The sequence below is a fragment of the Dunckerocampus dactyliophorus genome, chromosome 9 (genome assembly GCF_027744805.1).
Source record: "Dunckerocampus dactyliophorus isolate RoL2022-P2 chromosome 9, RoL_Ddac_1.1, whole genome shotgun sequence".
NCBI classification, from domain to species: domain Eukaryota; kingdom Metazoa; phylum Chordata; class Actinopteri; order Syngnathiformes; family Syngnathidae; genus Dunckerocampus; species Dunckerocampus dactyliophorus.
In genome coordinates this window covers 15,633,137-15,646,968 of record NC_072827.1, presented here as the reverse complement: position 1 = coordinate 15,646,968, position 13,832 = coordinate 15,633,137, and the positions used below count along the sequence as shown (strand labels likewise).

At 38.4% G+C, this 13,832-nt stretch overlaps 1 protein-coding gene across 4 annotated transcripts in view; it reads left to right on the top strand.

The window, feature by feature from the left end:
• col18a1a (collagen type XVIII alpha 1 chain a) overlaps positions 1-13,832 on the top strand; it is an 86,462-nt gene that overhangs the window by 51,054 nt on the left and 21,576 nt on the right. For 3 of the 4 annotated variants that reach the window (XM_054787278.1, XM_054787276.1, XM_054787279.1), the window contains 9 exons: positions 350-891; positions 3,840-3,923; positions 4,216-4,287; positions 8,628-8,709; positions 10,133-10,269; positions 11,538-11,564; positions 11,706-11,912; positions 12,116-12,142; positions 12,278-12,340. In XM_054787278.1, coding sequence (XP_054643253.1) covers positions 350-891; positions 3,840-3,923; positions 4,216-4,287; positions 8,628-8,709; positions 10,133-10,269; positions 11,538-11,564; positions 11,706-11,912; positions 12,116-12,142; positions 12,278-12,340 — 1,241 coding nt within the window. The remainder of the gene's footprint in view (positions 1-349; positions 892-3,839; positions 3,924-4,215; positions 4,288-8,627; positions 8,710-10,132; positions 10,270-11,537; positions 11,565-11,705; positions 11,913-12,115; positions 12,143-12,277; positions 12,341-13,832) is intronic. The other variant, XM_054787277.1, reaches the window with a different exon arrangement.

Genomic DNA, 13,832 nt, shown 5'->3' with positions numbered 1-13,832 from the left:
AATCTGATAGAGTGACGTGAGTAAAGTTGAACGGTATAGGGTTTAAATCTGGATTGTGTTGCAAGTGAACAATATTAAGAGGGTTTGGAGGTGGGGAGAAGCGAGCCATGTGTAAGAAAAAATTTTTTGGTGCAGACACATTCAATTACCCATCCATTGTCGATTTCATGTAGGGCTGCAACAATAGCATAAGAGACAATGATTTGTAAATACTATAATTCCAACAGACACAATTGCATGACATCAAGAAAACCTAACATTGTACCCTGCCATGCTGCCCTCCCTTTTAACTCTGCAACTCATCTTATTCAAATATTGGGCTCACATGCATTTTTTTGTTCCTCTTCAGATGACGCCGGTGTCTCCTTGCTGCAGCTGATTGGGGACCCTCCTCCAAATGAGATCACCAGAGTTTACGGGCCCGACACCACTCCAGGATACCTGTTTGGCCCAGATGCCAACACGGGCCAACTGGCACGTGCCCACCTGCCGAACCCATTCTACCGTGACTTTTCCCTCATCTTCAACTTGAAAGCCACTTCCGACAGAGGCGGTGTGTTATTCTCTGTCACGGATGCCACACAGCAAATCATGTATGTGGGTGTAAAACTGTCACCCGTTATGGGCAGCAATCAGAATGTCATCTTGTACTACACGGAGCCTGACGCGGAGACGTCATACGAGGCAGCCAGGTTCATTGTACCCTCTTTGAGGGACACCTGGACCCGGTTTGCCATCGCAGTGAAGGAGGACAAGGTGATGTTCTATCTGAACTGTGACATCGATCCTCAAGTTATGCGCATCGAAAGGTCCCCTGATGAGATGGAGCTGGAAGCCGGCGCTGGGGTTTTTGTCGGGCAGGCTGGAGGCACTAATCCGGACAAGTTCCTGGTATGTATAAAGACTGTAACTGTTATGTGGAAAGCACATGATTAGATCATGCGATTTACAGTAATACAGTAAATGAGTCATGAGTTATACAACAATTCTTAATTTAAAATCTCAGAGTAGATGAAGCACAAACTTCAAATCCCAGCATCAACATAGCACTTGCTGCTCTGCTGCTGGTTTATTTTCATAATCAAGCATGCGAGACATTGCAGCTGAATAGTTTGTATGATTTCATTGCCCAAATTGGCCTGATCCGAACCATAACATGAATGTTGAATTCATCACAATAGCTTCCCATTAGTTGTCTGCAAGTAATTGAAGGTTCTTGGCATGGGCAAGGGCCATTTGTTCCACAAGAAAACCGAAACGTACAAAAACCAAATCAATTTTTCCCAAAAGAAATAATGTAATTCCAATTAATCTGTTCCAGACACCCAAAATATTAACAAAAATATGTTTTTACAGAGAATAATTATAGCTTTACATGCAGAAAACAGCGCAAAATAATTATAAATGACAAATGAAATGGTGGATACATGGACATTTAACGTCACTTTTACCTTTATTGAAGACTTGTTGGCAAAGATACTGTAGAGCGTCGAAGGAGGAGCAGAGGGGATCCACTCCAACAACAATATTAGCGTCTTGCTTCCTCGATTTCTTCTTTCTATGCCAAGATTAAACTTAATGTTGATGCGGCAAACAGACTAGTTTGTGTAACGTTGTTATTTGAGTTTGACGAACAAATGAACCGTATAGGATACCGTACAGTGGATCATCGGTCCGCCTCCGTTAGCGTGTTTTCCGGTTAACATCGCAAATTTACGCCAACATTTTTCCCCGGTTTGCGTGTATTTTCCGGTTAGTGTACAATGACGCGCGGCTTGTCATGTTATTAATACAGAGCGTGAATCCAACTTGTTGGTAATGTATTTTTATCACAAAGTGTCCTTGTTAGCATCCTTAGTGTGCTAACAAGATTTTGTAGTTTTACAATTATAGTTTTGCATACTTAAAACAATTCTAAATGCATATAAATTACCAATGAAATAAATAAATGAACAATTACGGTTTCTTTTACGTTCATTGAAGACGTGAGTGTTCCTAAAGATACAATGTGGCAGGGAGCTCAACACCTTCCTCTTCAACACTACCTGTTTTGTCATGAGTTATAGCTTGAATTCAAGTGTTTCTCACCTTCTTTATCAAAATTAATTTGGCTCCATTTTGGGTTACTGAGGTGACAAACGCTATTTAATTCAAGAAATAACTCAGCAAAACAGGTAGCTGTTCTTGAAGAGGAAGGTGTTGATCTGAACTGTCACATCATGTCTTTGGGAACAGTTGCATCAGGAATCACATCTTCAGTGAACATAAAAGAAACCTTAAATGTTCATTTATCTCTTTTATTCATCATGTATATGTATTTATATGAATATTGTATAGTTTTCTCCATGTAAAACTATAATTAAAACTATAAAGACACATTTTATGTTAACATTTTTTGGCATTCTGGAACAGATTAATAGCATTTACATTATTTCTTATGGTAAGAATGTATTCCGTTATCGTCCATTTCACTTTGGGACGAATTGATTAAACTAAGTACTGTGTAAACTAAGTATGGCGAGATTTGGTGTGTGATCCAAGATGGCTCAATAAACAAGCAATGACGGGAATATTGTCCATCCACATCTTTATTAACATCACAAGACTCAACGGAGCAAAGGGTAAACAGTTGTTATGCGTAATATTGTACGAGAACCAAAGCAAAATTTTGGCAAAAACTTTTGTCGAATCATGAAAACTGGGGCGTTCAAAAACCCAGGTGTGACTGTACTGTCATTTGTCTGCAGTATACAGTATTGCCTCACAAGACTCGAACATGTTGTTAGAGGGCTATTATTTCTTACCTAGGTCTACTTTCACGAAAAACATGCATCCAAATGTGAACTTCCTGTTTAACTCAGTGGTACACATGACCCTGAAATGTTATTTGACGAAATAAAGTAAAGTGCATTTTGTATTTAAGTCAAGTAACACATTTTACAGACTGTAAGTCACTTTGGATGTATAAAAGTTGCACTGGAGTATAAATTGCATTTATTTCACAACATTAAATATACATTTATTTCACAACATGCAAGACCAAGAACATACATTTAATCTGGAAAGGCAGTCATTCAACTACACAACAGCATACAGAACAACTAAATAGGTGCCCGTTATATTAAGGTAATGCGTTAACAGCTATACTAAGAGAGACAAAAGGCTGAATAGTGTCCGGTATGTTAACATAACACATTACCAGTTATTCAGCTACACAATAGCATAAAGAACACAATAGGCACTGAATAGGCTAAATTAAAATAACAAGCCAGTGAGTCCAACAAGGTTACCGGTAAGCAAGTTCACCAAGCTCCCAATCTCGTGCCACATCACTGCATCCGCAGCATATAGTTGTCACTTAAATTGCCAAGGCTTGAGCGCCCTCTCGCGGCTGTCGAATGTCATTTTAACCCCTTGGTTCATACCATTCGGTATGAATTAACATTTGAAAACATGTTAAATTATGTTTATGACTTAGTCACAGGACAGGACCAGACAAACTATGAAAAAAGTTCAAACTTATAGCCTGGAGAATACGGTACTAAAAGGTTTAATTTTCTGTTCGCCCAGCTTTGTATAATTTTGAAGACAGGCACATTTGAAAAAAATATGTTTCTACTTTGCTGCAAGGATCAGTCAATGGCCAAAAGTGATGTTCCTGATGCTGAATATGAAAACCAAATTTGAACAAGTGTCACTGACATCAGTAGCTTTTCTGAATATATTAAATAAATATCTACAGCTGATGTGTATGCAGTTACATGAAAAGAAGACTTACAGATTGATTGAGATTAAATCACCAAGCTTGGGTATCCACCATATTGTTGTTTTTATAACAGGGTGTGATCAGTGAGCTGAGGGTGGTGGGAGACCCCCGTGCTGCTGAGAGGCATTGTGAAGAGGATGAAGACGACTCAGATATTGTAAGTATTAACTCTTCCCACTATTTAATTTGAGAACGTCTAATAGAGTAGGTTTAAATAACACTGGTGTCAGATATGCAACCACGTTCAAGAGGTTCTAGAGATTAACAGACATGAGTGAAAGTATATTTTTGGAACTTTTCAAACTAATGTCTTACTTTTTTGGTAACGAACCAAATGAACATTTATAATAGAGCATTTCTTGCAACTGTATGTTTAAAAAACTAAATGCGTGGACTAAAGTAATTACAAGTGAACCTTCAATAAAATGCAAAAAAATATTTTTTCTCAGGCCTCAGGAGAAGGAAGTGGCGATGGAGAAACCAGACCATCAAAACCAGTAACAGAGAAGCACACATGGGTGGTATGGACTCATTTTCATTTGTTATGGGATGAAATTTGATGAGAGAGAGGCTATGTATGAACAGGTGACATGCAAGATATTTTTACAGCACTATCACAGAAGTATTAACTTAACAGCTTGTCTACTGATGCATTAGCATTGAACTTCAAGGTATCATACAGATATGCAGAGCCGTCCCTCCCTACATGCAGAACACGTGCTGTGCGTAGGGCCTTACCATCCATGGGGGCCCAATTTTGTGCAAGGGGGCGCATTCTCGACAAATGCATGAAGGATGTGCATTGCTACCGTCAGCCCAAGGCTAATTGCCCCAAGGCTAGTTGCCACAATGATTGACAACATCATCATTTGTCAGTCCCTGGTGGTGTAATGGTACAGGTGCTGCCTTTTAATGCAGAGGGCAGGTTTTAGTAGTTGATCTCAGATTGTGTTAGTGTACGTAATGTTATGGCCAAGGAGCGTATGTACAGTAATCCCCTGTTTATTGCGGTTGGTTCTACACCCGACAGTAATGAGTGCAAGCGCAAAGCAGGATTTCTTATCTATAAATGTAATATTTTTGTAGAGAGAATTTATTTACAACATTGTAAATATGTTTTTTTAACATTATTACAGCCCTCTAGACATGAAATAACACCCCTATAGTCACCTTTACACTTGTATTACAAAATATAGCAAACATAATACGAGAAAATAAGACATATAAGGCATAAATAAGACATAACATAGACTCACACGTTAGCATTAAGAAAGTTTTTTATTGTTTGGTTTTTTAATTCCAGTTTCTGTACGGTACTTCTTGCTGTGGCTATTGTCTCATCAATGTAACATTGCTCACACCTATTGACAAGCGTAGAATGCCATTTTTGTTTATTTAGCCATTTTTATGTTTGAAAATGCTTACTTTAGGCAAAAAATATGTAACATTTGCACAAATTGCATATTTTTTTATTAGTAAGAGGCCGTATACAACCAGGAAACAGCGATTTTTTATTAATTCATATATTTTTGAAAAAACGAGAGAGTGAAGCCGCAAAATTTGATGGGCAAAATGAAGTGATATTTTCTCTAGCTGTGTTTTGTCATTCGGTCTCTGTGTCCCTGCTTTATGTCTCTTTCACATTGGCACACAGTCAGAATCCACACACATCCACTCCTATCTTCCCACACCCCCTACACCACAAACTGAGTGTGTGCATGCTCTCTTGCTCCTGATTAGGAACAGAAAGCGGTAAGAGTGCAGACATAGTGGGCAGGTCCACACTGCAGCAACTCATTGTCTGGACATTAAGAATTCTGCAGTGGTGCCCTGTCTCTTTTACTAGTGGGTTTTCCATCTGTTGAATTGGTGTTTATTAGCATTATAATAAGAGAAGTGGTGCTCAAGACAACAGCTGGTACCTAATGCTTACCTGCCAATGTTTTCCCATGTGATGTCTGTTCACAGGTCATATAACTTATGCAGTCTATGTGCAGCGCAAGACAAGTCTAGGCAAATGCAAAGCAGAGAGGGTGGATGCGAGACTTTCCATTTTGTCATTCAGGAATTTGTAGAAACAGGGTGTAAAGATGCTTAGGACATTCTTAACAAAGAAGACATACTATGCTATCAGCCTGTTTTTGTCTGTAGCAAACCAGATACCCACAAGGTTAATTGTCATTTGCTAAATTTTAGCTGCCGTTCAAGCGTTAATAATGATCTCGAACAATTGCAGTCCGCCTGTGGCACCTGGCATGTACTTTCACATCCAAAAAGCGTGCAGACCTCCACCGAAGTTGACGAAAGGGTAAAAAAAAAATATCCCAAAAATATCCCAAAACGGCGTCATGGATACATAAATATGTTAATTGTCATTCTACCATGGGCCATTACTCGAAAAACGCAGGGCAGCCAAATTGTTTTTTTTCAAAAAATGTTTTTCAAATAAAGGTTAGTTTTGTCCGAATGTTAAAGCATAATACGATTGATGAAATATCATGTTTTTTTTTATCAGACCTCACAAGTCTCTTGAAAATTGGGGGGGGGGGGGTGTATGGCGAGCTCCGTTGTATATAGATGCATTACAGATGCAGAATTGTTGCATTGAAGCCTGTTTAAGTTTATTTTGAAAGTAAAATCTGATTGACTGCATCTTGTGTGGTTAGATACTATTCTACAGTAGCCTTACGCATTTTTTAAATTAACGTGTAGGAATAGGTATAGTTGTGTCTCCTTTGTGGGTCATTAATGGGCCTGCCTTTTGATGTCTAATACTATGGTATCTAATAATGTGAGCCAAACGTAAAATAACACAATTCACAAACCACAATCTAACTTAGGATACACTACAGTGTATTTGTTAATGTATGGGGCTAATGTACGGGGCCCACAATTTGGTGCTATACCCCTGAAAGTAAGTAAACCATTGCTGTATTGAACTGTCTTGGCTCACCTTGCAAACATGCAAATGTGATGTTAGAAAATAATAGAAATTTGTACTTCTACAAGGTATGCACAAAAACAAAAATAGTTTTTTTTCAGGACTTTCATCACCGAGGAAACTGGATATCGGTTTTTAGATTCCATAGGTCATGTGGTTCAAATCCATCAACAGTGTCAGATGACTCGGGTCGGCCACCCATCGCCTTCTGTTATGAGGAAGTTGAATGAAGATGTTGGGTATTCTTCAACACATTATTATCTGTGTCAACCTGAAAAGTCAATAATGGTCTGACCAAATTCTTAGCATCGTCATTGCTGCGCGACACAGCAGGGGGGATTTAAGTTGTCAGAAAAAAAATCGAGTTAATTATCAACTGTGGCTTTATGTTTCCTGCTTCAGCTGCGCTCTCTTTTGCATTCTTCATAGGTGACAGTTTGAGGCGTGTCACAAGTGAAGAATAAGCTACGAACGCGCGTGTGTGTTTAGGACGGGGTTATCCATTATTTCCTCCCCTGCCTCCATTTTTACACAAAAGATTTTAAATTACTCCTGCCTCCCACAGACTTCAGTCACTCCGGTTGCTTGGCAGCCCTGTATTGTTAAGTGCCCATCTCCTTTTTTTTGTTGAAAATAGATCAAAATAGCGTTAATCTGGCAGTTTGCTTTTACAACATACAGTATTTTGGAAGCTGGTCTCAAGGTTGAGGTTTTTGAAAATAATGGTATCATTGTTGCCATTTTGACCCTGAAAGGCGCACACTTTGAAAACGGGGCCTATTGGCTTAGCATGCATACTTCAGCATTTTGACATCTGTTTAGCAACCTATTTAAAAAAAAACACACACACACAAATACCTAAATGTCCCTGTTTGTACATGATTACTGTTGTGTGAAAGAACATACTGTTAGACACGAAATAGACTTTTTTTCTCTCTGAAAACAGATCTAGTTTACCCTAAGTTGGTAACCATTTATAAAGATGTGATAATTGGAGCCCGACCGATATGAAATTTTTGAAGCCGATGCCAATACCGACATTGGGGGATGAAAAAAGCAGATATCCGAAATATTGGTACATGGGCCAATAACGTAAATGTTGCCCAATATATGAAATAAGAGCATTAATATACACAGGTTGTTATACAGTATGTTGTACATTAACAAAAATTCTTATAATACCCAAAATACGATTCAAAACAAAGAAGAAGAAGACTACTGATTTAAAATAAACTAATTTTAACCCAATACATTATGTGTTTGTAAAAGTTTTATTCACAAAAACATCTTACCAATATCAATTAGTCATTTAGTTTAAATGTTATTAATGTAGTTAATAAAATTAAATTCTTTGGAAATAATTTTATGTTGTTACAGAACTTATCTCAGCATTTTTTATTCATCTATTTCGGTTTGTATGCATAGTTCTGTTGTCAGTAAATTATACAGTGGTTTCCACAAAAAATGTCTGTCCCCTGCGGGTGGAGGGCATGACAGAAAATAATTGAAAATCACTGCTTTATTTTTTTTTTAATTTATTTATTTTAATTAATACGGCAACATAACATGTTATAGTTTACAGATGTTTACTGTCGCTATTTCACTGATGTTTTCCCCAGTGTTGCTGAAGAATTGGGTGAACATTTGTTTGCATCAGGAAGCTCTTTGTCGGGAAACATTAGCACTAAGTAATATTTTTGGGAATGTTTGGGTTTAATGTTAGCTTGCACATTTTCTCATGACCTCCATTGGGATCAACTGAGCAAAAAGATTAAATATTTCAGTGTAACAAGGTCACTAATGGACCGGAAGAGAGAATATCTACTGTAGATATACACTTTTAGTTCCAGTGTGTCCACAAAATGTTATTTATCCTCTCTGATAAACGTGATTCTGATTTGTTGCTTTGTTTTTGAACAGCAGACAGCTCCGCCATCTTCACGGCCTATTCAGCAGCCCCCAGTTGCTAAGCAAGTTGAGACGTCAACTGTAAGACAAACAGGTAAAGTGTTGCCTGTGTATCATTTTAAATGAGTAAAGAGGTTGCCTCATCAAAATAGCGACTCTTGTGATAATAAAGTTCACATTTTCCTGCTGAACATGCCTCGCTGATTTAGTGGCAAATGCCTCTATCTAGTGGAGAGGAAGATTATTGCAGAAGGTCAGTTTTATCTAGAATTTGAGTAAATATGGACTAGGGCGAGGAGCTCAGTCATCCAGGAGGGGCTCAGAGTAGAGCCGCTGCTCCTTCAGATCGAGAGGAGCCAGTTGAGGTGGCTCGGGCATCTAGTCTCGATGCCTCCCGGACGCCTCCCTGGTGAGGTGTTCCGGGCATGCCTAGCTGGGAGAAGGCCCCGGCGCAGACCTAGGACACGCTGCCAGTATTATGTCTCACAGCTGGCCTGGGAACGCCTTGGTGTCCTTGCTGTGGAGCTGGAGGAGGTGGCCGGGGACCAGGAAGCCTGGGCTTCCCTACTGAGACTGCTGCCCCCGCGGCCCGGACTCGGATAAGCGGAGGAAAATGGATGGATGGATGGATGGTTGTAGTTTGTTGAAGTTTTTTTTTTTTTTTATGAACAGTGGAAATTTATCAGTGGAAGATGTGTCAAATGGCCAGTATTTATGTTTTTATGTGTTACTTTAAAATATACTATAAAGTATATTGTACTGTCCAACCTTATGTACCGTTATATACCATATACACACATATCATAAGACATTTCATTGGCTAGATACCAATTTAATTTTATTTTTATTATTTGTAGAGCATAGAAAACCTGTTTAAACCTCTTAAATATGGTGTTTAACATTATGAGCCCACTAGACATCAAATAACACCCTATAGTCACTTTGACACTCAGATTACCCAAGACAGTAGACGTAATAACAGTAAATAAGACATATTAGGCGTAAATAAGACATAACATAGACTCACACGTATGCATTGGGAGAGTTCCTTGTTTTTTTCTGGACAGCGTACTTCCTGTGGTGGCTATTATCTCATCGATGCAACTTACTGACACCTAGTGACCAGTGTAGAATACTACATATTACATCTTTGAATGCATCTTCTGAATGCCTCATATTTATATTTTTGTTCATTTAGCTACTTTTATGCTTAAAATGCATAACTTAGGTATAAATTATGTAAAATGTGATTAGATACGCATATTTTTGTCTAATAATGGTCCATAGTCAACCACGAAACAGCAATAATTTATTAGTGAATTTATTTTAAGAACCGTGATAGAGTAATATCGCAAAATTCGAACCGCAAAGTGGCGAGAGGGACAACTATATTGACATATTTTCAACTTGGTTATTCCTACTCACTGACAAGTGGATTGCGTTTCATTACAATTGTATAAATCAAGTGGTCTAACAGAAAAGGGTGTACATGTAAATTGGGTGTTATTGTTTTATAGGACCATTTGGGGCAAAAGGAGAGAAAGGAGACCGAGGGGACAGAGGACAGAAAGGAGACAGAGGTCTAACAGGGCCAAAAGGAGATGCAGGTTATAGCTCTGCAGTTGGCTCACAAGGTGGAGCACGAGGAGTAAAGGTCTGCAGCATTTTTTTAATATTTTATGTTAAGTTGTTGTATGATTTGTTTATTAGATTGTGTAGCATTACAGAATTACAGAAAAATATTTTTTTTTCCCTCTGCAAATGTTGAAAGCTGAACATTTGAAGTATAAATAAATATTTGCATCAATATATTTTACCACGTCAATTAGGACAAGTTTGAAAGTTGATCTTAAAAATATCTGGTGTAAGACTGTGATCCTAAGTGCCTAAGAAACCTGTATTATGGATAGAAATACTGTGCAACATTTATTAACATTGAAATTTACTCTGATCAAATCAATATTTACCATAACAAATAATGTAAATCCATGTGCACAAAGCCCAAAATGTTAACACAAAGCACATTTTTGTAGTTTTACAGTTATAGTTTTACATGCAGAAATCACTTTGAAATGTATATAAATTACTAATGAAAGGGATAAACGAACATTTAATGTCACTTTTACCTTGATTGAAGACGTGATTGTTGACAAAAACGATGCGATGTGGCAGCAAGATCCACTCGGACGTCATTTCTTGAATTCAATAGTGCTTCTCACCTGCTTCTCCATTGTGGGTTATTTTACAGCCGTGGTCAAATGAAAAGCAGAGACATGTGGTGTAACTACGTTAGTTAGCTAAGAATTACAGAGTCAATCCTTATGACATCAAAGACGGGCAACGGAGGTGACTTCCGGTTCCGGTTCCCATGTATTAGCAAGCTAATAAGCTGCCAGCAAGGACATTTTGTGATAAAAATACATTAAGAACACAGTTCCACTCACACAGTGTATTAATAACAACAACAAAATGTATGCGAACCGAGGCAACATTTTGGCATCGATTTTTTTACATTACCCAAAAACCACACTAACCGGGGAGTACACTAACCGAGGTTTCACAGTAGTAGCAGGAATTCAGTTTGTTGAGATTGACGTTGAAAAGTAAATTAAACCACAGTTCGAGTTCATTTTTATTTTATTTTGCAGTGGAAATTGACATAAATGTGTAGTACAGGTATTATATATTATTGAAGTAGTAGTTAAGGCAAACAAAATATGTTGGAAAATAAAGATGACTGAAAAAATATTTTCCTGACCAAGAAGATGTAAAAACAAGTACATGGCAGTGGTCGAGGCCATGCTACCATTAGTCAACATTACTTCAGTTAATTGTACTGAGTGTCTCTAAATTAATTATCAAGATATAAAGATTATTTTAGATATTTGGTAACATACCCTTTATTGTTTTTGTTTTTTTTAGGGAGAACCAGGGGAAAAGGGAGTAAAGGTGAGTCTGAAGATTATTTCTTGATTAAGTTTACATAAAAGTTCACCTACAGTACAAATATATCTCTCTAAAAATCTGTGTATTACTCATTTTTCTCAGCTATTCCTGACTATGAAAGAACTGTGCTGATTTATTTTTCAGGGCAGTGCAGGTTTTGGATACCAAGGAAAGAAGGGTGAGCCCGGCCCTGCTGGACCCCCCGGGCCCCCTGGCCCTCCAGGTCCGGCATCTGAGGTCTCGGTGTGTAAAGAGGGATCAGATGCTTCCTGTGTGCCTGGTCCTCGAGGACCACCTGGACCCCAAGGGGCACCTGGCGCCCAAGGACCATCTGGAGCTGAGGGAGAACCAGTTAGTGTGCTATATATTGAATATTTCTCTGAAGACATTAAATGTGGGGAAAAAAAATGTTAGCGTTTAACACTGGCAGCAAAGCATGCTCTCAATGTGTGTGGTGGAGTGTCTCTAGATTTTATTGTGTTGCTTTTGAACCAAGGTGTTTACATTTGCATATATTGTGTATATTAATCTACATATTTTACGTAATTACACAGGGTGATCCTGGAGAGGATGGCAAGAGGGTGAGTTTTTTGTTAAATATCTAAGAGCGTGTGGTGGCGGTAGATACACACCTACAATCCACACTATGCCTTTGCATCTGCTGTACTAGATTCACTTAAACCTCTAATGCCCTAACATTAGCTTTCTCAATTCAGGGTGTTGATGGACCACCTGGCTTTCCAGGAACCCCTGGTGACCCTGGACCAAAAGGAGAGAAGGTTAGATTCAACACATAGATAGGAGTAAACACCATAAAATAGCATGCCCTTTAACATGTCAAACAGTTGTTTGTGGAGGTTGCCAAATGCTGTTATTGACATAACATTATACAGAAATACATTTTTTACTGGGTTGCACTGGACGTCACATCCGGTTGCAGTCGTCACTGACTCAAACAGATGGGGGCAAACAAGCGTCTTCGTAGGTGGGGGAATGTGGAGTGTGCCAACAAATTTGTTGTATCTTCAAAAGCTATGGAGCTAGATACTTACGGAAAATGCGATTTTTGTGAATAACTACTGAATTATCATTTTAAATCCAATTGCTTATGGTATGTTTTCATGGTCAAGGAACCTAAATATGCAGATAAAATAAATGTAGGACTAATACTTATGGTGTAAATCACAATATGGGGGGCACTATGGTGCTTGGCAGAGGTCTGCGCTCTCAGAGTAATTTTCTAGCATCTAAAATAGTCGATCATAAAGGAAAAAAAGGTTGATAAACATCCCAAAAAAAGCAGCGAAAGCTGCTGAACCTGTCACTCTTGTCAAGTGCCGCCTAGTCTGAACACACTCCAGTTTGCAGGGACCAAAAACAAGCACAATTTTTACTAAAACCAACGTTCAAATCTTGACGTAACATGAAAATGCTCATGAAAATCGAAAATGAAAATGGAAACTGTAGAAAGAAGTGTCTCACAACATATAACATACAGTATATACAACAATCATATGTGACGACCCCATAGGATAGATTTGATGTAAGAATGCAAATATATTTTAATCTGATACAGTCTTTTTGTCTGATGGGGAAGATAAGATTTCACCGCTGTTTGTCCGCCATGTTTTGAGCTATTTCAAGTCTTTATGCAACACACCATGCACACACAACTGGAGAAAATAATTTCAACGGTATGCACCATTATTTGTATTAATCTGCCAACCATTGTACAAAGATACTGAGTTTGTGTGTGAAACCAACTTCGATAAATATTTCAAGGCATGCATCAAATGCATGCATTGTCCAAAAAGTACAACAAAAAGACACTGGGCAACAAGCCAAAACAAGTTCTAACAAGAACTTAAAGCGCTGCTGAAAATCAACCAGGACTATCCTTAATGTGACTTAGCTAGGATCACTGTGGGATGAGCACGGAGGAAAGATAAGCAACAATACAAAAATGACCAGTAAGCAGACACCACGATCGCGGGATAGGCAATCGGTGAGCAGGTGAGAGCAGGCGTGTGCTGACAGCTCCGCCTCTGCACGAAAGCGTGCATATAAAAATCAGATAGGCGGCAACACAGAACACGGTACTTTTAAAATGTGATGATCTAGTTGATTTTCAAACAGCTAAAATTATTCATCAAGAAAACAGTACTCTGCTACCTAAAAATGTCATACAATTCTTCTCGACAAGAGAGGAGAAATATGACCACCAGGAAAAATTAAAATTTATATATTATATGCGAGAACAATGCTAAAAAC